Source organism: Eschrichtius robustus, chromosome 3 (genome assembly GCF_028021215.1).
Source record: "Eschrichtius robustus isolate mEscRob2 chromosome 3, mEscRob2.pri, whole genome shotgun sequence".
Taxonomy (NCBI): Eukaryota; Metazoa; Chordata; class Mammalia; order Artiodactyla; family Eschrichtiidae; genus Eschrichtius; species Eschrichtius robustus.
The window spans coordinates 19041560-19066609 of NC_090826.1; the positions used below are offsets into that span (position 1 = coordinate 19041560).

At 49.2% G+C, this 25050-nt stretch overlaps 1 protein-coding gene across 1 annotated transcript; it reads right to left on the reverse strand.

Moving 5' to 3' along the window:
* Window positions 1-6850: 6850 nt before the first annotated feature.
* IL22RA1 (interleukin 22 receptor subunit alpha 1) lies at window positions 6851-24681 on the reverse strand. The gene is made up of 7 exons (XM_068537788.1): window positions 24619-24681; window positions 20612-20744; window positions 19543-19721; window positions 17623-17798; window positions 12515-12653; window positions 8748-8869; window positions 6851-7804 (listed from the first exon to the last, which is right to left on the reverse strand). The coding sequence occupies exons 1-7, from the start codon at window positions 24659-24661 to the stop codon at window positions 6851-6853; spliced, it is 1746 nt and encodes a 581-aa protein (XP_068393889.1). The 5' UTR covers window positions 24662-24681.
* Window positions 24682-25050: the final 369 nt, after the last annotated feature.

The window sequence follows — 25050 nt, forward strand, 5'->3', positions numbered from 1 at the left end:
CCCCCAGACTTTGTGAAGACATGGAGGGGATGTGACCTACAAATGAGTCTTTAGTGCTCGTAAGTGATCACTGGTGAAAATGGAAGTGGGTTCCTTCTCATCTCTCTACATAGCCCCCTCCAGCAGCTACTGACCAGCCCCGCCCGGCCACAGTGGGGTATGTGCGAGGGTGTGTGCAGGGGTGTGGCACAGCCAGGACAGGAGGGGAAGCCTTTTCCTCCTTCACTGTCCAAAGTTCTCAGGCTTCCTGAGTGGCCACTGTGGGAACTTTCTTCCCCACCTTTGCTCCCCCTGCTTCCATCTCAATTTTTTCCCCTCATGTTCATTCATACCTAGGCCTGGTGGGCACTGAGGATGCAGAAGGAAAAAGATAAGATGCCTGACGTTAGGAAATAAGCCCTAATCTAGACGGGGAGACAGGCAGTTACAACAGGACGTGATGAGGAAGAGACACCTGAGCCAGGTCTCGGGGGGTGAGCAGATTTGGGGGAGGCTGTGCCCCAGTGCAGAGACACAGCTTCCCTCCTGGCCTCCTCCTGGGGCCTCAGGGGGCCCAGCAGCACTGTGCCTGTCATTCTTCCTAGTGCCTTGGGGACCCCTCAGGAGAGGGTGTTGGGGAGAGAATACACAAGTGAGCTCTTCAGACAAAATCTCAGTCTCCTAAAAGGGAACCCTCGCGCACTACTGGTAAGAATGCAAATTGGTGCCGCCACTATGGAAAACTGTATGGAGGTTCCTCGAAAAATTCAATAGAACTACCATGTGATCCAGCAATTCCACTCCTGGGAATATATTTAAAAAATGAAAACATTAATTCGAAAAGATACATGCACCCCAGTGTTCATAGCAGCATTATTTACAATTGCCAAGATATGGGAGCAACCTAAGTGTCCATCAACAGATGACTGGATAAAGAAGATGTGGTGTATACATACAATGGAATACTACTCAGCCATAACAAAGAATGAAATTTTGCCATTTGCAGCAACATGGATGGACTTGGAGGGCATTATGCTAAGTGAAATAAGTCAAACAGAGAAAGAAAAATACTGAATGATATCACTTATATGTGGAATCTAAAAAATAAAACAAACTAGTGAATATAACAAAAAAGAAACAGACTCACACATATAGAGAACAAACTAGTGGTTACCAGTGGGGAGAGAGAAGGGGGGAGGGGGAAGATAAAGACAGGGGATTAAGAGGTAAAAACTACTGTGTATAAAATAAATAAGCTACAAAGGTATATTGTATAACACAGGGAATATGCAATATTTTATAATAACTATAAATGGAATATAACCTTTAAAGTTGTTAATCACTATGTTGTACACCTGAAACTTATGTAATATTGTACATCAAATATACCTCAATAAAAAATTTTTTGTTTTTTGATTTTTATTTATTTATTTTAATTTTTTTATTTTTTATTTTTATTTTTTTCACACACACACACACACACACACACTGTATTTTATTTTTACAAGAGATAAATAGACTGACACCAAGCATTGTACATGGATGACCACAACAAGAGCAACAATGATTGCAATTACCAAACATGAAACACACTCATACTATGTCATAATATTGACAAAAAAAAAAAATCTCAGTCTCCTGCCCTATTTGAAATCCCCTTCCTAAGCATCTCCCTTCCTCCCTGGCTGCAGGGTTAAGAGCATCTTTGGGCAGAGAACATTTGATGGCTCTCTCCTATTTTTTTTTTTTTAATTTATAAATTTATTTATTTTTGGCTGCATTGGGTCTTCGTTGTTGCACGCGGGCTTTTCTCTAGTTGTGGTGAGTGGGGTGCTACTCTTCGTTGTGGTATGCAGGCTTCTCATTGCGGTGGCTTCTCTTGTTGCGGAGCATGGGCTCTAGGCATGTGGGCTTCAGTAGTTGTGGCACATGGGCTCAGTAGTTGTGGCTCACGGACTCTAGAGCGCAGGCTCAGTAGTTGTGGCACACGGGCTTAGTTGTTCTGTGGCATGTGGGATCTTCCTGGACCAGGGCTTGAACCCGTGTCTCCTGCATTGGCAGGTGGATTCTTAACCACTGCGCCACCAGGGAAGCCCTCTCTCCCATTTTATACTGACCCAACCTAGGAAGGGATTTCCAAGACCCACATTTATACATTCATTGTGAAGAGTGAGTGTGAATCTGTTTTACAGCCAAGAGGTGTGGGCTTCCAATCCAGCACGAGACAGACATTTAAACTGGTTCTATAACCCCTTCCCCCCAAAGCAGCCTGATGGAGGTGCCCCCGCTTACTAGCTCTATGACCTTGGGCAAGTCACTTAGCCATTTTGGTTTTATCACCTGTGCAGTGGGGTCAATGATGCCTGCCTTGCAGTCTGATTGCAAAGATTCAATTAGGGAATGTGGAGCCTGTGGCGCAATGTCTGGCACCCAGCAACATTTGCTAAGTGAGAGCTCCACCAATAACTGCACGACTCTAGGCGTGCTGAGAGCTTTCTCCACCCCTCCTTCTGGGTGTGGGATTCCCATGTACTCCATGTACCCTAACCCAATGATGCCCTCCCTCCTCCTGATGTGCCTTAATGTGAGCACAGCTAGCCCTCAGGCCATGAGGCTGAGCAGAGGTCAGACTTGGAGCTATATGAACCTTGGTTTAAATCCCAACCTCAGGACTTCCCTGGTGGTCCAGTGGTTAAGAATCTGCACACCCAATGCAGGGGGCCTGGGTTCGATCCCTGGTCGGGGAACTAGATCCCGCATGTCACAACTAAGAGCCTGAATGCTGCAACGAAGATCCCTCATGCTGCAACTAAGACCCGGTGCAGCCAGATAAATAAATAAATAAATATTAAAAAAAAAAAAAATCCCAACCTCTGGCACTTGTACTCACTAATGAGGGGATCTTGGCCTCTTTTCTGGGCTGTTTGTTTATCTGCAAATTGTATACAAGCTCTAAGACAACAGGGAACTTGCCTGCCTGTCTTGTTCACTGTATCCCTAGCCCCAGGAACAGTGCCTGGCATACAACTGGGTCCTTGATATATGCTTTTTTTCTTTTTTTCTTTCTTTCTTTCTTTCTTTCTTTCTTTCTTTCTTTCTTTCTTTCTTTCTTTTTTTTGGCCATGCCATGCGGGATCTTAGTGCCCCGACCAGGGATGGAACCCGTGCGTGGCCCCTGCAGTGGAAGTGCAGAGTCCTAACCACTGGGCCGCCAGGGAATTCCCCGTGTATGCTTGTCAAAAATGAATGAATGAATACCTATCTTGCAGAATGTTTATGAGATTCAAGTGAGGTTAAAATGCGTGAAATGCCTGGTATAGTACTTAACTCTTGGCTAGTACTTCTTAAATATTTCATTCTTTCTCCCCTCTTTTCCCCTTTCGTTGCCCTCCCTGGACTTATGAATATTACGGACAGTCATTTGAACCCTATTCCACCTGCCACCCATCCTGAACCTCCACACCATTTTCTGACAGCAACCAAACTGTCTTTGGCTGATGGCTCCACCTGGTGGTCAAGTGGAGAACTGTCTGGTCCAATGCGTTCTCCCACTACCTCCTTTCTCCCTGCTTTAGTCTCCCCTCCCTCTGCTGCTCTCACACTTCAGTTAATTCCAGTTACTGTTCCTCTCATACTAGCAGGTCAAAACGCATCTTCCTTATGCCCCTTCCTCCTTAGAGTGGGAAGGGAAAATCAGCTGAGGGGCTGAGGGTGTGGGGATGGGGTCTCAGAGCTGTGTCCCTCTGTCCAGGCTGACACTCAGACTGGGGATGGGCACAGAGGGATCCAGCCTTGCCCTCCAGGACTCTGGAGGAGCCCTCGTCCCCGATGGCCCTATTCTCTGGGTGGAAATTCAGGCAACCCCTGTGTGTTCTTGGGGCCGGGGGTTTGGGAGGCCAGGGATCTGTAGCCATCCCAGATTGAAATACCACCCCTTGTTGCAGCTCCCCAACTCCCATACAGGGGAGGAGATGGGGGTGGCTCTAGGGGGATGATTTGAGGCCAAAGGATAGGAAAACTATTGGTATAAGAGCATGGTTCCCTCCACTTGCCTAAGAGGAATCATCAAAGGAGTTTACTAAGAATCTGGATTCCCTAGTCGCTATGGATTCAGGAGGTCTGGGCTAGGGCTGAGGAAGCTGTATTTTTAGTAAGCTTCTCAGGGGATTCTCATGGTGAGGCAAGTTTAGGAAACCGTCTTGGGCAAGAAACCCCTCTGAGCCACATTTTCCTCCTTTGCAAAATATCAGTAATGCGACCTATCATGGCAGGTTAATGGAGGAATGAGCCATCGAGGGCAGGAACCTCCCAGCAGCGGGGCTGAGTTCCTCCTCCTCTTACTTCTCTTCGTGCAGCCACTGCTGGACTACTATTCGTTTGCTCCTGGGCTGGACTCTGCCTGCCTTAGAGGCAGGTGACACCTCGCAGACTCACCTTTCTCTGGACTGCGTGGGGCCAGGCTGTGGAGAGTCCTGGTGGTGGAGTCAAAGCCTAGGACCCTCAGGAATGCTAACGTCCCAGCCCAGCTCTGGGGCCTTGGACACGCTGTCCCCTAGCTGGTAGCCTGAGCTGCCTGCCTGGGAGGCCAGAGACCTGAGGGGGTATGCAGCCTGGTGGGGACAGGGCCAGCCTGACGAGGGTCACAGGACCCAGAGAGTCATGGACCGTAGGAACGACTGTCACCCCAAGGAGCTTAGAGAGCTTTGTGGCCTTGTGAGTTGGAAGAGATGTTTATGGCTTTTAGTAAAAAATCCTCTGACACCCTGGCCCACTCACCTGGTGAGAAGAGTCCAGCTGTTAAGCTGTTTTTCATGACTAAACAAGGTGAGACAGTCAACCTTTGGCCAAGTTCACCCCGAGTGACAGGAAGCAGACTTGTTTGCAGTTTGGGGGGAAGGGAGCAGTCATTAGGGCCAACGTAGCAGCTGCCGGGAGGAGAAAGGGCTTGCGGGTGTTGGAGAGGGCGGTCCACCCCTCTGCTATGGAGCTATTGGGTCTAAACCAGTGACCCTGAAGAGATGTTAAATATTAATTACAAACAGATAAGGACAGTGTTCCCTGGTGCTGTGTCGCAGGGAGGGGAGGGGTGAGGAAGAGGAGGGGACACATACTGGGTACAGAGGAGGGAGGGCGTTGCACGCTCCGGAAAGGGTCTCACCGGGGCAACTGGACTTTGCTGCTGTTCCTCAGAAATGTTCAGACAGGGCTTTGGGACAGGATGGGGTCGGGGGCGCTTGCCCCTCGGGGACCCCATGGGGGCCCTCCCCTCCTTATGCCCCAGGAGTCTCATCCTACAAGAATCCAAACTGGTGTGGAAAGTTCCTTCTCTTGATGAAGACAAAAATCACTAGGTTTGAGCTCCAACTGTGTCACGGCCTCCGTGGGGGCCTGTGGGGGGAGCCCCTTCTCCTCTCTGGGTCTCGGTTTCCTCATCATAGGGGTCACGTGAGATGCAATGATACAAAGGATGTGACAGCGTGCTGAAAGCTCGGACAAGGACCCTGTGCAAGGGCAGGAGGACAGGGTAGCCCTGTGCTGCCTCTGGTGGGGTGTCGGGGAGGAAGGTCCTCTGAGAATGCTGCTGCCACCCCCAAAGCAGCTTCCACCTGTGAACTCAAGGAGAAGGTTCCATTTGTCCCTGGACCCTGTTTCCTGCAATCCCTTCCCTCGCCCCCTCCTAGATAGTCCAGCTCCTCCAGCTCGGCCTGGAGCATCCTGAGGAAATCAGGATAATTTAAGCCCATGAGAAAATGCCCGATCCAAAATCAGGCTGAATTGGGGGAGTGGGTCACTCCTGTACTGTCCTATTTTTAAAAAATCACGACAGGAAATACTACTGTTTATTGGGCACTGCCCATGAGTCAGGCACTATGAAACACTTTGCAGACATTATCTAATTTCATCCTCACCACAACCCTGTGAGGTCAGTGTTATTATCCCCATGACACAGATGAGGAAACTGAGATCTTGAGCCGTGATTCATTTGCTTGAAGTCACATGGCTGGTAAGTACTGAGTCCGGAATTTGAACCCAGGTGGGTTGAATCCAAGGCTGAGTTTCCAAAGTTGTGAAGTAGGTACAGTTTGTAGTTGTGTCTCCTTCAGTTGCCCCATGGCCCCATGTTCCTTTCAAACCCTGCTGCCAGGATAGGGTCTGAAACTCCTGCTGACAGAAAAGGCTTCTGTGTTCTCCGTCCCTGGTGGACCTGCATTTCACTTGGAGTAAAGCCTCTAGCAGAGGAATGAAGCTGAAATGGTGCAATTCCAGGCAGTAGCCCTGGTTGGGGATGAGCCGCAGGCCGCACCCCTCCCTGGAGTCTTGCCATCAGGCTGCCTCTGAACTTGGCAGAAGTGCAGGTTGTTCTGGTTCTGCCCAGTCTGCTATGAGGGGTCCTTTTTCAGGCTCCTTTTCTCACCTTTGGGGAACCACAGAGGAGGCAGAGGCCTCACTCTGCTGAACTAGATTATGAAAGTGGCCAGGACTGAAGAGAGGAAGGCTCATGGAGAACTTTGCATCCAGCGTATTAGGATCCAGGGCCCTGGATCTCCGGGAGGCTCCCCCATTAACTCCTGCACCCTGACTGTCCGTCCTGCCCTGCAGAACTTGGCGTGCACATGCTCATTTGCACTTGCTCGTTTGTATATGATGCACTTCTGTAACTCCTCTGGCTGGAGCCCTTCTCACGTCTTTTTGCTCCAGAGGGAGCTCAGCCACGGCAGGGGTCCGGCAACCTCCTTCCGCTGGTTCCTCAACGGCCTCCACCCGGAGCTGGGCTGCAGAGTGCACAGCGCCGCTGGGTGCGGGAGTGACGGCCAAGGATGCGAGGTGAGGGTGGGGACAGGAGAAAGCCCCAGGCCCACCCTGTTCCTGCTCAGGACTCCCACTGCACCGTCAGGGCCAGGCCTCTGAACAGAGAGTCCAGCTCCGTGGGTGACTCCAGGTCTGGGGCCCGAGGGCCTGGGCTCTTGGCCTCAGTCTCGGATGCTGGACCCTCGTCACTGGGACACACGAGGGACTCCAGCAAGCCCCAGGGACTTGGACCCTTGTCTGTGGGGGAACATGGGCGGGAAGGAGTCTGCAAAGGGAGGGACATGGGGTGACCCTCGATCTGGACAGAGGAGAGGAGGGGCAGCTGGCCCTTTACGTAGCTTCGTGTCCTTGGTTCCCCTCTGCGTATGACATCAGAGTCAGGTTCTCTGTCCGTGTGAACCCCCAGATGCTGGTGGAAGGATTTTACTTCTTGGGGGTCCTGCATAGCCAAGGAGGTCACCTGCTGCAGAGAAAGGCCACCTGGGCTGCAGCTTCCAGCTGGTGCCTCTTTCTGGAGCTGACCTTTAGTTCCGAGGTGTTTGGGACCAGAGAGTGTCATAGGTGGGGGGTCTCTGCCAGAACCTTCCCCGCATATCCCGTAGGAAGGAGGCCAGCTGTCCGGAGTGGCCTGAGGGGTGTAGGAAGGGGTCTGGACCTCCGAGATGGCCTGGGGAGTGTAGGAGGGAGGTTTAGCTTTGGGGGTTACCTGAGGTGCATAGGACAGGGGCCTGCCCTCAGGGGCAGCCTGCGGGGCATAGGACAGTGGGGGGAGTGTCTGGAGAGGTGGCCCGCCAGAGGGCTGGAGGATGGAGAGGTCCGGCTGCCCAAGGTAGGCGATCTCAGACAGGCTGTGTCGCGGTGGGGCTCCTGGAGGCTCGATGGGCCCGGAGACCTTGACTTGGGCGTACTGGACAGGCTGGGCCAGGCCGCTCGGGCCACTGAGGTCAAACACAGGGCTTAAGATGTGCTCCTGGATGAGCTGCAGAGGCTGGAAGGTCAGTACGTGCTGGACATTCTGTGCAGGGAGAACAGTTTGCCCATTAGAGTGCATTCAAGCTCCCCGAGGGTGCCGTGCGTGCCGCGGTCCTCCACAGGGCTGGGGGTGGAGGGGAAGGGGTAGACCATCTGGGGGCTTTTCCAAGATGTGTGAGCCCCGTATCCCTTCCCAGGGATTCCTCTAAGTGCTGGAGCCTCTGTGAAGGGACAGGGCTCCCGGCCTGTTAGCTGAGGGCCGCTTCCAGAGTCTGGGTGTCTAGGGAGAGCGGGTAGGCTGTGACTTCTCTAGGAGGCGGGCACTCTGGAAGCAGCTGACTCGGATTTGGGGTGCCCTTGGGGAATGCTCTCGAGGTGGTGGCTCAACTGCTCCTCAGCTCTGGGTCCCCAGGGGCCTCACGCGGGGAGAAAGGTGGGGAAGAATGGGGGGCAGGGGAGGCCCGGAGAGTTTTACAGGAAGAGGCTCATCTGGCCTTTGACTTGGAGGGGTGGATGGGCATGAGCTGTCTCTGCGAGCCCCAGACTGTGCAGGCGCTGCAGCGGCCGTGGCTGCTTTAACAAAGATGCGGCTCTGGTGGCCAGACTTGGGCCGCCGATGTGACGTGTATGGTCTGCAAGGGCTTAGTTTAAAAAAACTAGTTGCCAAGATTTGAAACATGGGAGATTTCACATTACAATCTGAAATTCTGACTTCGCTGGAAAAAATGTGAAGATGTGGCAACAGTGGGCCTGCAATCCCAGGTGGCAGTACCTGGGCTGCCCGTTCAGGCAGGGTGTGCGTCCCCTTGAAAGCCACGTGGGTTTTCTATTCCGTGCCTTCTCTTCCTGATCCCTAGCTCTCTTCCGTACACCGGGGGAGCTGCCAGCCACATCTTTAGGCTGGAGGGAGAAATGAGGGAGAGCCGGGGTCCCAGGGCCCGTGCCCTCCCCTCGGCCTCTCCATCCTCCCTGGGGCCCCTGCTCACCAGGGAGTTGGGAGGCAGAGGCGGCTTGGTGATGTATCTGTAGCTCAGGTAGCAGAGCCCTGCGAACAGGAAGCCCATGGAGAACAGGAAGGCGCCGGAAAAGGAGTAGGTCCATGTCTGATCTAGGTGAGCAAGAGGCCAGAACAGGAAGGGTGAGGCTGCCAGTGTGGGTACTGCCAACCTGGGCCTTTTCCTCCCCTGCCTCTTGGGCCAGGCTAGGGAAGGCCTCTCCTATCCCCAGTACTTACAGGGCCCGGGGCGAGGGCACAAATGGAGGGCCACCCACCGTACGTCTAAATATTCGGAATTTCATCATGTTTTTACATTGTTAAGTAAAATATGTTCTGTGCTCCCACCTTGACAGATATACTTTTCATAACAACACGGAAGGCTTGACTTTTGATTCTTGGACGCCTCGGGGTGCTGTGCGGAAAGGTGGAGGTGCAGGGGGAAGCTCCCGCAGGCCCAGCCTGGCTCCAGCCCACACTGCCAGGGGCCTCACGCCCAAGGATATGGGCTCATGGCCAAGCTCATCCACGCCGCCTACAAATACCCACCCGCTGGCCACCCTTTGGGCCGAGGGCCTGAACATCAACAGAGTGTCTGCCCTCTGGAAGAAAGACCCAAGGAGGAGATCTGCCGAGACTGGACACAGGCTCTGGCCATCTGTACAGGGAATTTCGGAACTCACAGATTCCAGTGGGATCTGCCCATGTGGACCTAAGGACTCTTCATCTTGTGGGGAGGGCCATGGCCAGAGCAGGGCTGGAGCGGGGCTTTCTAAAGTGTGGGGCTCAGAAAAGGGTCCCTCTTGCCTGGGTTTAAGGACAGTCCTGGCTTCCTGGTGGGGGCGGGGGAAAGAGTCAAAGGGAGGGGGGATGTGACAATGGGAGGGGTCTGTCCTCCCCACCTCTCTACCAAGATCTGAGCTGGGAAGACCTCACTCAGGAGGGAGCCTGGGGAGGCACCACCCTTCGAAAATGAAAAGGAGAGGATGGCTAAGGGCTCTACGCTGAGCCTCCTCCTTATGGCCCTGCATCTTCGGGATGGGTGGGTGCAGCCAGGTCTTGGCATGACACACTTCCTGTCACCAATTCAAGTGGGACTGGCGAGTGGCTTGGTAAGGAAGAGGTAGCTGGAGTTTTTGTTAAAACTGGAGATTTGTATTACCTGGGGGTCTTGACTCTCCAAGTCACCCTCCTTCTGTTCCTGGCCCCTGTGTGGCTTCAGCTTGGGGAGTTGATCATCAGTTGCCAGTGACCTTGGCAATGACTGTGAACCCTGGGAATTGCTGGAGCCTTTACTTCTAGCCCACTCCTCACTCCTCCCCCAGCCCCTGTGGCTTGAGCCTCTCTGGGTCAGCTTCCCACTTCCCCTGTCACATGTACTTCCACCAGGGAGAAGACAGGACCCAAATGCCTCTACATGACATGCCTAATGTAACTGGAAAACTGTTGCTCCCTGTACCAGGACAGGACAGGGACTTGGAACATTTCTGCCATTTCACTCACGGGGAAGTAGGAAGAAATAATGGAAGCAACACTGGAATGTGGGGTGTTAGAGGTCTGGCTCAGCCACTGATGAGACCCTCATCTTCTGCACGACCCTCTCTGGTCTACCATTTATTAATAACAGTAGCCAGCGATGATTGAACTCTTACTACATGCCGTGCACTGTGTGGGGTGCTCTACCAATGTTATCCCACCAAACAGATGGCCATGGATGCTCACTCCTTACAGATAATGAAGCTGAGTCTCAGAGAGGTTAAGTGACTTGAACAAGGTCACACAGCTACTCAGTGGCGAAGCCAGGATTGACATGTATAATTCCAAAGTTCATTCTCACAACCACTACACAATGATGCCTCCGTTTCCTCATCTGTAAAATTAAGATATGGGGTGAACCAACACCTAGAGCCCTTTCCAGCATCAAGATGCTGGGATGATGGTCCAAGACATTCTGAGAGGTAGATAAAGGAGGGATTCTGGGCTCTGGGGATAAGACAGACCCCGGGATACAGGGTCAAGGGCAGGACGTTTCATTATGATATGGAAGTAAAAGGAATAAATGTGCAGTAGAGGAGACAGGCTCTAAACAAAATTGCAAAGTGGTGATTAGAGCCCAGGCTTCAGGATCAGATGAACTTAACTAGGTTCACTGACCAGCTGTGTGGTCACCGGCAAGTTGCTTAACCTCTCTGAGCCAGAGCTCCTCCTCTGTAAAATGGGGATAATGCTATACAACTTGCAGGATTGTTATAAGGATTCAATGGGATAATATATGTAAAGAATTTAACACAGTGTTTGGCAATAGAGTAGGTACTTAATAAATGGTAGGAATTGTTATTAATATACTTGATTATAAAGGATAAGGTGCTTTCTATATGTCACCAAGAAATAGCCACCATGAAGTATGATTCATATAAAAGCAGCTACAGTCTTAGAAAAAAATGATACCATGAGCTAGATCACATAAGGACAAACCAACAGAAGGATATGGGTGGAGTGGTCCACATGTTGTCAATAAGCAGGAGGGCAGGGGCGGGCCAGGAATGAACAAGATTTATCTAGAAGGTCCAGGGGAAAGTCACAAATCGTATACACACTCCCAACTCAGTGCCTGTGAAGTTGGTTTCCTTTTTCTAGTTCTCTTATTGCCAAGTTCTATTCTGGTCTTCATGTGGCCCTTTCCCCGGGAAGGGCATGCCCCGTGCAAGAGGTCAGTGCTGGCTGTTGTTCCACCAGGCATATCTTCCCATGAAAACAAATGCACTGGGACTCGGGTGGAGAACTGAGTCTCTTGTGGGCTTTTGGGGAAACCAATGAGCTGAGTTTCTGAACAAAGCTGAGGACCAGAACCTGACCTCTGATGTTTCTACCAAGCTGCAGTTATACCCTCGGGCCCAGCCTCTAGCAGCTGCCTCGCTTCTATTCATCAGAACAGAAATCACCTACTGACATCATTAATCTAAACAAGATGACTAAGGTGGAGACTGTTTTCCAAATCCATCCAGTCCAATGCGATCGCTTTTTTCATCCTCTAAACTTGGAGTATTACATTTCTATCTCTATGAAAATAAGCACTAATAAAAACATTAGGATGCTTACGATGAGAGTCGAGTTTCAATGTGCTAGAGTCGAGTGGGATGGGACACCATCCCACTGAGCCAATGACTCAAAACTCTTTCTATGGTAGTGCAGTGGTGAGAACGTGTTCTCTGGAATTAGGCCTAGTTCCATCCCTCACCACCTGTGCAATCTTGGGCAAGTTACTTAACCACTCTGAACCTCAGTTTCCTCAGTGGAACAAAGATGCTTCACATAAGCATGAGAACGGTGTTTCGTAGTGTCTGGTCCCTGGTTGGCACCTGCAGAAATGCTATTATAATCACTGTTATTTTTATTTGACTTTAGAAGGTACTGAGGGATCTTTTTATCTTCTCTGCTCTCCCATCTGCAGATTATTTCCTGGGATCTCTCACTTGAGTTAACATCAAGGTGAATTTGCTTTGCCAGGATACACACGCAGCTTGCCAGAGAGAGGAAATGCAGACATAGGCTGGAGGGTGGAGATTAAACATTTGCTGTGATAACCCAACAGCTAACTCATTTATGAATAAACAAAGATTGACTTTAATAATACACTAGTAATCCTTCTGTGGTGTTTTAGAGCACTGCCAAGCCTCACCTTGGTTACAGGGGGGAAAGCACAGAGTCAAGGTTTGAATTCAGGAGTCCCCAGTTCCCTCTGGCTTCAGCTGAACTTACCTGGCAGCGTCTTCGCTCGGCACATGTAGGGGGTGCTCTTCTTGGACCAGGTTGGAACAATACTCACGATGGTCCCAAGGAACTCCGTGTCAGGGGTCAGGCCAAAGAACTCAAATTCTCTCTGCTTCCCTCCAAGGTGCTGAATTGGACAGAGAACACAGAACAACATCTCATATACACCAACCTCTATGTGGAGCCTTGCTTACACCTCTGCCTGGGTTACTGCACTTAGTAAAATGGTACCACCAGCTGCCCAAACCATAAACTGGTAGGTCAGTCTGCAGTGCTCCATTCCCATTCCCCTACCTTCTGCTTTCTCCCTAAATCTAATCAGATGCAAGCTTCATGCACTTTCACTTGGAACAGTGTCTGGCACATAGCATGCAGTCTCTAAATACTAGCTGCTGTTATTATCGCCACCATCACCAACACCAACAATACCATCACCACCACCCCACCATTCTTCCTTCTTCCAATTCTCTTTCCCCCCCTTTTTTAAAATAAAATATCAAAAATGCTTTGAATATCCATCCCTCTCTTGCCTCCTCATTGCTTCTGCCTTAACTGGGCCTCAATATCTTTGGCCTGGACTCTTGCAGTGGCCTCCTTACTGGTCACCAGTCTCTGGTTTTGTCCCTGTCTACTTCCAAATTTATCCTGGTGCCACAGTGATCTTTCTAAACAATTAATATAATTACAAAGCTCCTTTATTCAAAAATCCTTTGGTGGCCCGGGTCATATTACAGGTCCCTGCTCCCTTTGTTCACTCTTCCCTCCCTACAGCCCGCTTGGTCCTTTAGGCTCTGGTGATGTTGAATGCCTGTCGCTCCTGCAAACACTCTGCTTCTGAAGTAAGCCCTTGCTCCTTTGCATCTGCCCATCCTTCTGCTAGAGCTTCTTCTCAGTTCTTGCCCTCGTGTATGTCTCGAACCTCTCTGACCTTGAACTCTTCCCTTGGCTGCCTCATTCCATCATTCTGGTTCTCCTCTTACCTCTCCGATTGCTCTTTTACTGGTTTCAGCCCCTCAGTGTTGTTCTGCAAGTTTCACTCTTCACCCATTCTTTCTTCTCTTTCCACGTATTTTCTCACTTAGTGATCTTTTCTGGACCCGTGGCTCTGGTGATCACCAATGTGTGGATAACCCCCAAACTGATCTCAGTAAGAGCTATGGAGTTCCTGGCACACACCGCCAGTGTCCTGCTGGACAGCAGTCTGTGGGCATCTCTAACTTGACATGTCCAAACATCCTGATCTCCTCTCACTGGGTCCTGCCCCATTTCCAACCCCAAACCCGCACCTGTATTTGATTCCCTAATTCTGTTAATAATGTCTCTCTTGTTCTAATATCCAAGGCTCAAACCTTAAAACCATTCTTGACAAATCCCTCTCATATCCTTTGTATCTGATTACCCTGAAATAATCCTTGAAATGTTCTTTAAAGGGCCAGGAGCTATGTTCTTGGGAGCTTAAAAGCTAAGAATTTTCTTTTTGGTCCTTTGCGTTTCAGCTATGCCTTCTCTTTTCCAGGCACATGGAGGCCAAGGTTTAGGGTTATTTGTTGTTTTTTCTTTTGAAGGGGGTGAAAGTGGGTGAAGAAGTGCATGAATGGATTTAACAGCTTATTGTTTTGTGGAACTCATATGGTTGAAATTAACCCCAGTAGAGTTGTCAAGGCCCCAAGAATCCTCCTTCCCCAGGTTTTCACTGCCTCCACCCTGGTTCAGGCCCTTATCGTTTCCAGCCTAGTAACATTGCAATAGCCACCCTGACTTCCCACCCTGATCACTCTTTCATTTCTACATTTGATCTCTCCTCTTCCTGCTCCCAGTAATTTATAGCTTCTATTGGACCAACCTTCCGTAAAATAACAGCTATAAACTCTGGCCAAAATGAAAACTACCTATAAGCATTGGAAAGTAAGTAAAAGCAGGCAGATACCAGAGACAGGAGGAAGGGAATGGCACTGAATGCGTTTCTCTCTCTTTTTTAATGTCTTGTAGCCTGGAGGCAGGCCCCCATTTATACCATGTGGAGTGGGTGAAACCTAGATTAAAAACCCTGTAATCTTACTGGTTTGAGTAACCAGAAGACAGAGTTCAGGGCAATCACAAAAGTTGGAAAGTGAGGGAGAAATCACAGATAGGAGAGGTTCATAGAGAGAGAGCCTGAATTCTGTGTATAAGCTTTGCCCAAATCCCTGGCTGGTGCCTAAAGTACGCATGAGCAGGGTAGACTCCAAGCAGCCCAGCTAAAGTTTCAGCTGAACTTTACTGAACTGAGATTTTGGAGTTTGAAGTTCAGCCAAATTCACTGCCTACTAAGACAAAGAAACAAACAGAAATCAATACTCTTTGGAGGAATATGACAGAATCCAGAGTCCTTTCAACATATCATTCACAATGTCCAGGATGCATTCCAAAATTTTTAGACATGTAGAGAAAGAGAAAATGTAATTCATATTCAGGAGAAAAGACAGTTAATGGTGACCTATCCCAAGATAACCAAAATGTTTGAATTATCAGACAGTGTTAAAGTGGCTGGTATAACTATGCTCAGGAAGTGAAGGAAAATGTGCTCATAATGACAGAATGACTAGGAATTTTCAGTAGCATAAACTATAAATACTAGAGACTATAAAAACTAGAAACTATAAAAATTAGAGAATTTAGAACTGAAAAATACAATATCTAAAGTAAAAATTCCCACTGAATGGTTTTAACAACAGATTGGAGATGACAGAAGAGTCAGAGAACTTGAAAATAGAATAGAGAGAATTAAATAGTGGTGACGGTTGGACAACTTCTTGAATATACTAAAAACCACTGAATCCTACACTTTAAAGGGGTGAAGTTTGTGGTATGTGAATTATATCTCAGTTTTTAAAAAGGGAAAGGCTGTCAGAATGCTGTCTACAAGAGATACACTTTAAATATAAAGGCACAGGTAGGTTGAAAATAGATGGATGTAAAAAGATATACAATGAAAATTATAAATATAAGAAGGCTAGAATCACTATATTAACAGCAGATAAGGTAGAGTTCAATAAAAAGAGTATTATTAGTGATAAAAAGGGAAATTTCATAATGATAAAAGGGTCAATTCACCAGGAGGCTATAACAATCATAAATGTGTATGTGTCTGATAATAAAGCTTCAGATAGGCACAGAATTAAAAGGGAAAATAGACAAATCCACAATCAAAGCTGGAGATTGTAATACTCTCAGCAATTAAGAGAACAATAGACCTCCCCCAAATCAGGAAAGACATAGATGATATGAATAATACTATTAGCCACCTTTATCTAATTGATATTTATAGAGCACTCCACCAAACACCTGCAAAATACATATTCTTTTCAAGTGCACGTGGAACATTCACCAAGATAGCCCATATGCTGGGCCATAAAACAAGTCTCCATAAAGCACTGAAATCATACAGAATATGTTCTCTGATCACAAACTGAATTAAGTTGTAAATCAATAACAATAAAATATTCAAACGCCAAATATTTGCCAAAAATTAGTTGTGATAAAGACTCTCCCTGCTCTGTAATCTCTAATCGCTCCCCCCGACTACTGAAATAAATAAAGATTCCCCCATCCGCCCTCCCGACCTCTACGGCATGGTCCCAGCCTGGCTTCTTAGGGTTAGCATTGTTCCTCTCCATCAGTGTTTCTCAAACTTCAGAGTGAGTAAGAAGCACTGGGTTGCTCACTAAAATTCAGATCCCAGGGGCGCAACTCTAGAATTTGATGAAGCGGATTATAAGGGGGCCCAACAACCTGCATTTTATGGGTTTTTTGTTTGTTTGTTTTTTGGCCGTGAGGCATGTGGGATCTTAGCTCCCCAACCAGGAATCGAACTCGCACCCCCTGCATTGGAAGGCGAAGTCTTAACCACTGCACCGCCAGGGAAGCCCCCAAGAACCTGCATTTTCAACAAAGGCTGCAGGAGATTCTGATGCCATTGGTTTGGGACCATGTTTTGAGAAACTATTCTACATGTCCCATGTCCCTATGCTTCAGCCCAAATGGGCAGTTTTGTGCTTTCCAACAATATCCTAAGTGTTCCTGCTTCTCTCTCTGATCGTGGTGGGACAGTGTAGGCCATTGGAGCAGGGAGGGGAGGAATGTGGGCTTGGAACAAAGCTGGATTTGAATCTTGACTATGCTATTATTTGCTGAACAATCTTGAGCAAGTGACTTAACCTCTCTGAACCTCTGTTTTCTCATTCAGAAAACGGAGATAATAGCAACTACCTCATAGGTTTTGTGATGAAGATTAAATGACACAATAAGCATATATTACCTGGTACACCTCAGAAATTGATATCAGCACCAGAAAGTTTTCTGTTCTAGAGGTCTTTCCAGATCTCTCTGAGCTGACATCTCCTCTCTCCCCTCCCAGCCTCCATTCTATCCCACACAACACTCTTATTTCCCTCGACCTATAGCTGTATGAATTTGAATTTGAATTCTTGTTTTAACTCTCTCCCCACCCATTAGATTATAAGCTCTTTGAGTGCAGGAATAGTCATTCAATGTAATTATGAATTAGTGGCACACACTGCCGGGGGAAACACTACATATTTTATTTTTTGAATACAAAAAGAAATGTATAACATTTGACAATTTATGCCTTTGCCTTCCACCTTTCAGTATTACTGATCTTAAGACACTGCCTGTATCCAGTTCCCACAGAAAGTGGAGAACCAGCAGAAAGAACTGCAGCAGTAGAAATTGATTCCAGTATTTCCCAAAGTGGACAGCTGAGGATGTTAATAGAAGTTGTTCCCCTGGATGTTAGAAGGCATTAGGCAAGAAAAAAATACATGTAATGCAAAATAAAAGGAGTTTCTCTGATCAAATACATGTGAGAGAAGTTGTATTAAGCAAATTGAAACTGGAATCTTGACTTTGCAGGACTTGTCAGAAGCTTTAGCATGCTACTGTGTGTGTGAATCTACAAGAGGTAGGCTGTAGACATGTTTTGGGAAACACTGATTTATATAACACACCTTCTTTCTACTTGAAGCAATGCAGAGAGGGAAATGGGTTTCCGAGGCAGGGAAGGACCAAGGTGGCACATATATTTACCCTTCATTTACCATTTGGTAGGTGTGGTTGATATGCAGCTTTAAGTGATAGAACAGGTCCTGGAAGATGTCCTCCAGGGTTAGCCGGTGGCCATTCCCTGTGTGGATGGGCGTGTAGGTGGGATGGACAATCATCTGGATGGATCTCACCTTGGGGATACAGGTCACATCAGGTGGTTTGATGATAGCTGGAAAAAGGGAGAGAGAAAAAAGAAATGAAAAAGTTAGAATCAGCCAGGAGTGTCTGAGAGGCTGCCTTGGACCTTGGGAAATGCCTGCTTTCCACCCCCTCCCACCCCAACCCCAGCCATGCTTCCGAAAGCATCAGCTACGTGAACAGGTGAGAAGAGAAGCAACTGGTGTTTGGGTGTAAGGCTGGCAAAAGGGTGATCAAGGGTGAGTGGGAGGAGCCCAGGGAGAGGGGCCCTGGACCCCTAGGCTGATCATACCCTTGTCCCAGCCTCCACACATCCCTACCTTGAGTCTTCCCGGAGCACCTGCCCCCTAGTCTACTGGCAATGACAGCTTTGGGGACTGATGGTTCAACTACATATCCAAACAATGTTTGCGGTGCCCAATATTACTGATTCAGCCTCAAAGGCCAGGCCTAAACTTCAAACTCTCTCAAGATGGAATTTCCAAATAACCAAACGACCTTGACTGGTTTATAGACCCCTTTGGGAATTTGAATGCTATGGTTTGAATGCTATTGAATGCTATGGTTCTTTTCTCCCCCAAAATGTACATATACAAAAATCTTACACTCAGTTTCAGGGTTTCATGAACCTCACTCCCCCGAAGCTAATTTATAGAAAGTCCTCAAGAGTCCATTGACCTCCAAGATTAAAAAGATCTGAGCTAGAAGAATGTTCACTTCAGTGTTGTTTATAAAATTGAAAAAACTGAGTTAAGGGTCCTCCAGAAAGGAATTAGGGAAGTCAATTAGAGTACCTCCATAGGATGGATCATGTTTGCAGCCGTGAAATAACGTGTTGTGGAAAAATATTTAATGACATGGGTAAATGTTCATGATACTATTATATAAAAAACAACCAACCAACCAACCAGATCACAAAAGAGTAGATACAGTTGCTAGTAACTGCGGTTATGTTTAAGTGTTCAGATTAGTTGGGCCTACTTTTATTTTTCTTTGTGTATTTCTATATTTTCCAAATTTTCTACAATAAGTATGCATTAACTGAACAAGCCAAGAAACAATATAAAATAACTTGTTTAACTTTATTTTTTATTTTCTTAAAAAACCCTGTGGCTTTTAAATCAGTTAGTGAACATCACCTACTTAACATGTGTGAGGAGTTTGGCAACTCATCCATCCATCCACTCAATCCTTCATCAACTACGTATTGAGCATCTCCTATGTGCCAGGCACTATGCTAAGGGCTGGGAACACAGTGGGTTCCGCTGCCACACACGCCCTCATGGAGCTCACTTTCAGTAAGGGAGGCAGATGATGTAAGTGCCAGCAAACACAGTAACTGCAGTTTGTGATCTGAGCTCTGAAGACAGTGAACAGTTCATGGTGACGGAGAATAGCAGACGATGACCTAGTGAAACGGGATTGTTGAGGCTGGCAGTGGGGATGCTCACTTAGGAGGTGATGTCGAAGCCGAGACCAAGACCGAGGATCGGAAAAGAGTCAAGGCAGGAGTAGGAGGGCCGAGTTAGGGGGGCCTTGGTTGCACTCAAGTGGCAAGATTAAGGTGGTCTGAACTAGGGAGGTGGGGATGGAGATGGAGAAAGATGAACGACCACACTGGGGATGCCATCCAGTTGAGGGCACCTTCCCTAAAAAGCCACATCCCTAACTGGCCCTGGGAAGCAGAGCCCTTCTGGACCCTCCACCCACTCCGGAGGGGAAGAGGCCATCCTTTTCCCGTCCCGCACCCCGTGCAATGAGGGGCTGGCACTCACTGTGCTGCAGTGAGCTGAACCGGTCAGTCATCTTGGTGGCGGACCTGCCTCCCGCGTCGATGGCGGTGACCCGGGCGTAGTAGAGATCCGTAAGGTTGCCTGTCTCCACGGTAAGGTTGCAGGATTTCCGGGTGATCCGCTGGCAGCCCTCCTTCACCTGCCACTCTGTCTCTCCGTAACTGTGGGCAAGGGAGGGGCCAGAGCACACCTTTCATGAACAGGCTTGGCACCAAGCCTGTCGTTTATTAATAATGATAACGATATCGAATATTTACTTAGCACGTGAACCCAGGCCCTTTATGCGGATGATCCTCACAACGGTGCTGTGAGGTTCATACATTATTCTCCCTCCTTTTCAAGTAGGGGAGCTGGGGGTTAAGGAAGTGAAATTTGCCCAGGTATCTGAAGCATGCATGCAGGGAAGCAGGATGTGAGGCCAGCCAGCCTGAGTTCACGTTCTGGGCACCGTTAGCCCCACTGACAGATGAGGGACCTGGGCCTCGGAGAGGGCAAGTGCCTTGCCACAGGATGAAGTGGCAGGACCAGGAATGGAACCCAGGTTTGCAGACTCCTGAGCCCATGTACCCTCCTCTCCTGCCTGGGAGAGGAGACGAGCAGGAACGGGGCGGGGTGGGGGCCCGGGAGGGGGTGGGCACGACTTTTTGTTGACCCAGTCTAACCCAATATAAAGCAATGATTGGGAGCTTGTTGTTTGCCAAGCACACGTGCTAATGACTGTCTCATTGAACCTACCTAACAACCCTATGAGGAAGGTACTGTTGCTAACTTTACTTCATGGATGAGGAAATGGAGGCTTGGTGAGGTTACCCAACCGCCCAGAGTTATAGGGAGAGAGCTGGCGTCTGCCCCCAGAGCCCGTGCTTGTAACCATTATTCTAACCTCGCCCTGCAGAAGAAACATAAAGGAGCAAAGCTATGTCTGGGAGAGGGCTGCTGTGTGACACCAGTCCGGGTGGGGGGCGTGGGGACATAGGAAGAAGGAAGGGTTTTCTTGGAGGGGTTGGTTCCAGAGCAGAGTCAAAAGGGGTTGTGTTGGAGGGACACCTACGTCTTATACTGCACACTGTAGACGGTGTCTGGGGCACTCTCCGGCCTGCTGTCCCACGTCAGGATGTTTTCGAAGTTGCTGGACTGGAATTTCACGTGCTGAAGAAGATCTGAGGTGTCCTCAGCGATATGAGCTGCAGGAAGTGGAAGCAGGGTGAGAAGAAGGGCGCAAAGACTCTGCCCCAGGCCCCTAGCAAGCTGCCCCCGAGGGGCGAGCCGGCACTCACTCAGCGGAGACTGTGCTAACTGACCAGCCCCGCTCCCCTTCACTTCTTTTTTCCTTGGTATTGAGCTATGACTCTCATTCCATGAAATGCACCACTTTAAAGCATACAATTCTGTGGTTTCCTAACATATTCACAAAATTGTGCAACAGTTGCCGCTAATTTAGTCCCAGGATGTGTTCATCGCCCACAAAGAAAACTTGTATCCACGAGCAGTACTCCCATCCCTCCCCTCCTCCCAGCCTCAGCAACCAAAAATCTGCTTTCTCGATGGATTTGCCTATTTGGACATTTCCTGTAAATAGAGGGATCCAGTATGTGGCCTTTTGTGTCTGGCTTCTTTCACTTAGCATCATGTTTTCAAGGCTCATCCATATTACAGCATGAATTGGTACTTATTTCCTTCTTATGGCTGAATCATATTCCACTGCGTGGAGAGACTACATTCTGTTTATCTTCTCATCAGTTGACGGACATTTGGTTTGTTTCCACTTTTTGGCTATTTTGAATAATGCTGCTGTGAACATATGTGCACAAGTTTTTAAGTGGACATGTGTTTTCAGTTCTCTTGGGTATACAGCTCGGAGTGGGATTTCTGGGTCGTACGGTGATCCTATGCTGAACTTTTTGAAGACCTGCCCAACTGTTTTCCAAAGCGGTGACTGCACCATCTCCTATTCCCACCAGCAAAGTTTGAGTGGTGCAATGATTCCATATCCTTGCCAACACGTGCTGTGGTGTTCATTCATTTCTCAGCACCGTCTGAAGTTAGTGTCCTCACCAGTGGAATACTTTAGAGGTATTCAACTAAACGTTGACTGTCTAAGAAGTAACTTGCCCAGAGTCAGTAATTTCAGACAAGGGTGGAGAAGATGTCTGTGAATTCCTGCTTCTCTGCTGCTCGAACCAATCCCTGCCCACCCACCACATGCCTTCTGAGGAGGGCAAAGGCGCCTTCCCCAGCCACACGGATATCGTAGGAGGTGGATTCTGACTGAGGTTACATATGGGCAGCGTGACCTTGGGGAAGCTGTTTAAGCAACCAGAACTTCAATTTCTTCAGCTCTAAAATGGGAATAATTGGACTTACCTAAAGATAAACAATAATGACCACAGCAGCAGCTGACATGTCTGAAATGCACGTAAAGTGCCGGGCACTGGGCTAAGTCTCCATATCAAATCCTCCTGACAACCTGATGAGGCAGGTACTATCATTATGCCCATTTAATGGATGAGAAAAACTGAGGCTCAGAGAGGCGGCCTGCAATGCCCATCACAGCGCTAGGCTACTTGTGGGGTGGATACAATGGGGCAAGGAAGGGGCAGCAAAGGTCAGAGTCCCAAGAAGAGGAGCCGGGAGGGGGCACTGCCCCCGAAGCAATCTTCACTGTAAATGAGAGCCCTTGACTTACAAATCTCTTCTCTCAGCCCTCCTAGCTCAGTCTGTGGAAAGGAAGAGAGCGCAGGAAAATGGCGGCCGGAGCCGGCAGCTGCCTCTGCGCGTGCTCAGAGGTTGGCTGGGGTGGGAAATAAACAGGTGCAGATCCGGTTGAGTCAAGGCCTTGAGGTCTGAGGGTACACATGTCTTTGATATGATGTGTGTGCACCTCCCTTCCCCCACCCCCCCATGATCATGAGCTCCAGCAGGTCCAGAGTGTGAGGGAGTGAAGGGTTATCTACCCCTCCACTCCAAGTCTACATACAGTATTTCTGTAAGGGAGGCATTTGTGGGGAACGGGAAGTATATTAGGACAGTCCAACCCTGCTGTGCACCCACATGTTAAATCTAAGGCCACATTCCTCTTTGAATCTGGGTTGATCAGGCCCAGCAGCTGCAGAACTCTTTGTGTTCCAGGCTTCCTGGAGCCCCCAGAATGGGGCCTAGGGGACCAGGGGGTTCCTTCTGCCTCTAGCCAATGTGATGGATGTGCTGTCGAGCCTCAAGTTGTGGCTGGTGTCTTGTTTGGATCCGAGTCTGGGCAGAATTGGGGTCTGTTCTGGAGGGAGGGGCATGGGTTCAGGGCTGGGTCTTAAGTTGAGGGAGGGAGTCCACTTGAAGTCAGAGCTCAATGGTGGCTTTGGGCAAGGTGGTGAGGTCAAGGGCAGGCAAGAGAGAGGGTGGGATTTGAGAGAAGGCCAGGGTGTGTCTGGGGGTGGGCTTGGCTAGGGTCTGCAGTGGGAGGGTTGCTGGTTAGGGTCAGTATCCTGGGGGGGCCATGTGGGTTTGGAGGAGGTAAGTGGCTGAGGTTGGGACATGCTCGGGAGGTGAAGGGCCCAGGTTGGGTGGAGGTTGGCACCACTTTTCAGGAGGGAACTCAAGTTGGCTTCCTGAAGTCGTGTGAGTGGACCTTGGCTGGCCCCTCTCTTTGAGGAGGTGTTGAGGGCTAACAAGATCTTCCGTCTCCTCTCGCCTACTCATTCTTTTTCCTCCTCAAATCCAACACCGGTTCCTCAGCCCAAGTCGGTTCTGCACTTCCTGGGTGAAAGTCTACATTGTGAAATCGTGGGGAGATGTGTATTGTCTAGAAACTGACAGCCTGGGAGATGTGATCAAAGGAAGTTTTCTCATTTGCTTGAATAAAACAAGTCTATGTCAACCAGTTGGGAGGCTAAGGACAAACAAACAAACAAAATCAGTTCAAACATGTTCTGGAATCAGCCTAAGACTGCCGGGGGTGAAGGCACCTGGGGCTCCAGAGTGACCTTACTGACTCCTAACAACCTCCTAAGGGCTGTTTCCCCTGTGTCCCACATTGTAAAGGGCCAAGAGCCTCTAAGTCTTCCAACCGGAATGGGTGAGGGTCTGGAGGGACATGTCTGAGGTCTCTTGGGAGATGCATCAAGTCTCCCTAGATCACAATGAGTCCAGTGTGCTGTGAATGTTCTGTTTGATGCCAGGGGGAGGACGGACTGGAGAGCCAGGGTGGCAGCTAGAAGCGCTGTGGATCTGGTCAGCACCTGCAGGGCACAGCTGTGGCCCCTTATGGCCTTCATCCTGCACTTAAGGTAGAAGGGGTCTTGCAGAGGCCAGCCCTCCCCGTTCTTCAGTCAGGACTATGCTTTCACTTCCTCAGAAAGTTCCCTGAATTTTTTAAACATCTCAGGGAGCAGAGAGACAATCTAGGATCTCATGCATTGGTCTGGAAGTTCTCCATAATGATACATCAAAAAAATCCACTTTATTGGATTTGAAAACTGTGCCCTTTCGTCCTGTTTTCATAAGAGCTCTGGTGTTTTAAGACCTATTAATGCAGCAGACCTGGGCCCTCTGGGAGAAAATGCTCTTTCAGGTCTGGCACGAGGGGCTGGAAGAGGCCCCCTCAGGGGCGTGGAAGGAGGCAATGGCTGGACTCAAGTTTTGTCCTTCCTGACGCTCCCTCACCTCCCCACGTGAGGCCAGTGCCAGCCAGAAGCAGAGGAACAGAGGTACAGTGTCTACCAGAAAGATTTGAGGGGTCCAAGGATGTCTAACTCCCTTAAGCTAATTCTCCATCCACTGGAGTGGGGGGATCCACACCCCCAGTTCAGACAGGTGTCTGCATCCCCAGAGTCTGGAGGGTCAGTTGAGTCTCTGAAGAACCCAGGGTCTGAGGGACCCTCTCATCCTCCCCAGCAACCTGAGCCGGCATCTACTTCTCCAGAGAAACTCGGCACCCAGGTCAGCCCAGCGGAGAAGAAATTGAAACTGGTCGTGCTGGGGCTGGATGCAGTTCTGGGGGAGACGACCCTGATCCTTGGCTCCTGGGTGGGGGTCAGGTCTGACCACAGGGTGACCGGCACTCACCGACCAGGGATCCGGCCGCCAGGATGATCAGCAACGTCCTCATCGGGGCCCGGCACAGAGCTCTCTTTTGGTCTCCACTCTGGACTGAGCACAGAGGGAGGGCTGGGAAGCTTTGGCGCCTTGGCAGCTGGCTCCACCCAGGTACGAGGGCGGGGAAAGGAGGGAAAGGTGGGACCTGAGCCATGGGGAGCTGGGTACAAAGGTACCTGGCCCGTTGCTTCGGAATTCCAGGTTCTGGGCGGGATCCAAGGGAGTTCCCTTCTTAGTTGCAGAAAACAGCAACAGTGACAGAGTGGCTTGTTTATCTGGTCTGGTGGCTGATTCATCCCAAGATTCTTCAGTGCTTTATTAGGGAACTGAGAGGCAGAAAACGTAAAAATAATCCACGACATACAGCCTTATTAGAGAGCAGCTTGGCACTGGGTATCAGAA

Coding starts and splice junctions, on each gene's coding strand:
- IL22RA1 (XM_068537788.1), bottom strand. CDS start 24,661: ATGAGGACGTTGCTGATCATCCTGGCGGCCGGATCCCTGGTCG. Junction 20,745..24,618: donor GGCGGCCGGATCCCTGGTCG/GTGAGTGCCGGT, acceptor CACTTCCTGCAG/CTCATATCGCTGAGGACACC. Junction 12,654..17,622: donor TCAACCACACCTACCAAATG/GTAAATGAAGGG, acceptor TGTCCAATTCAG/CACCTTGGAGGGAAGCAGAG.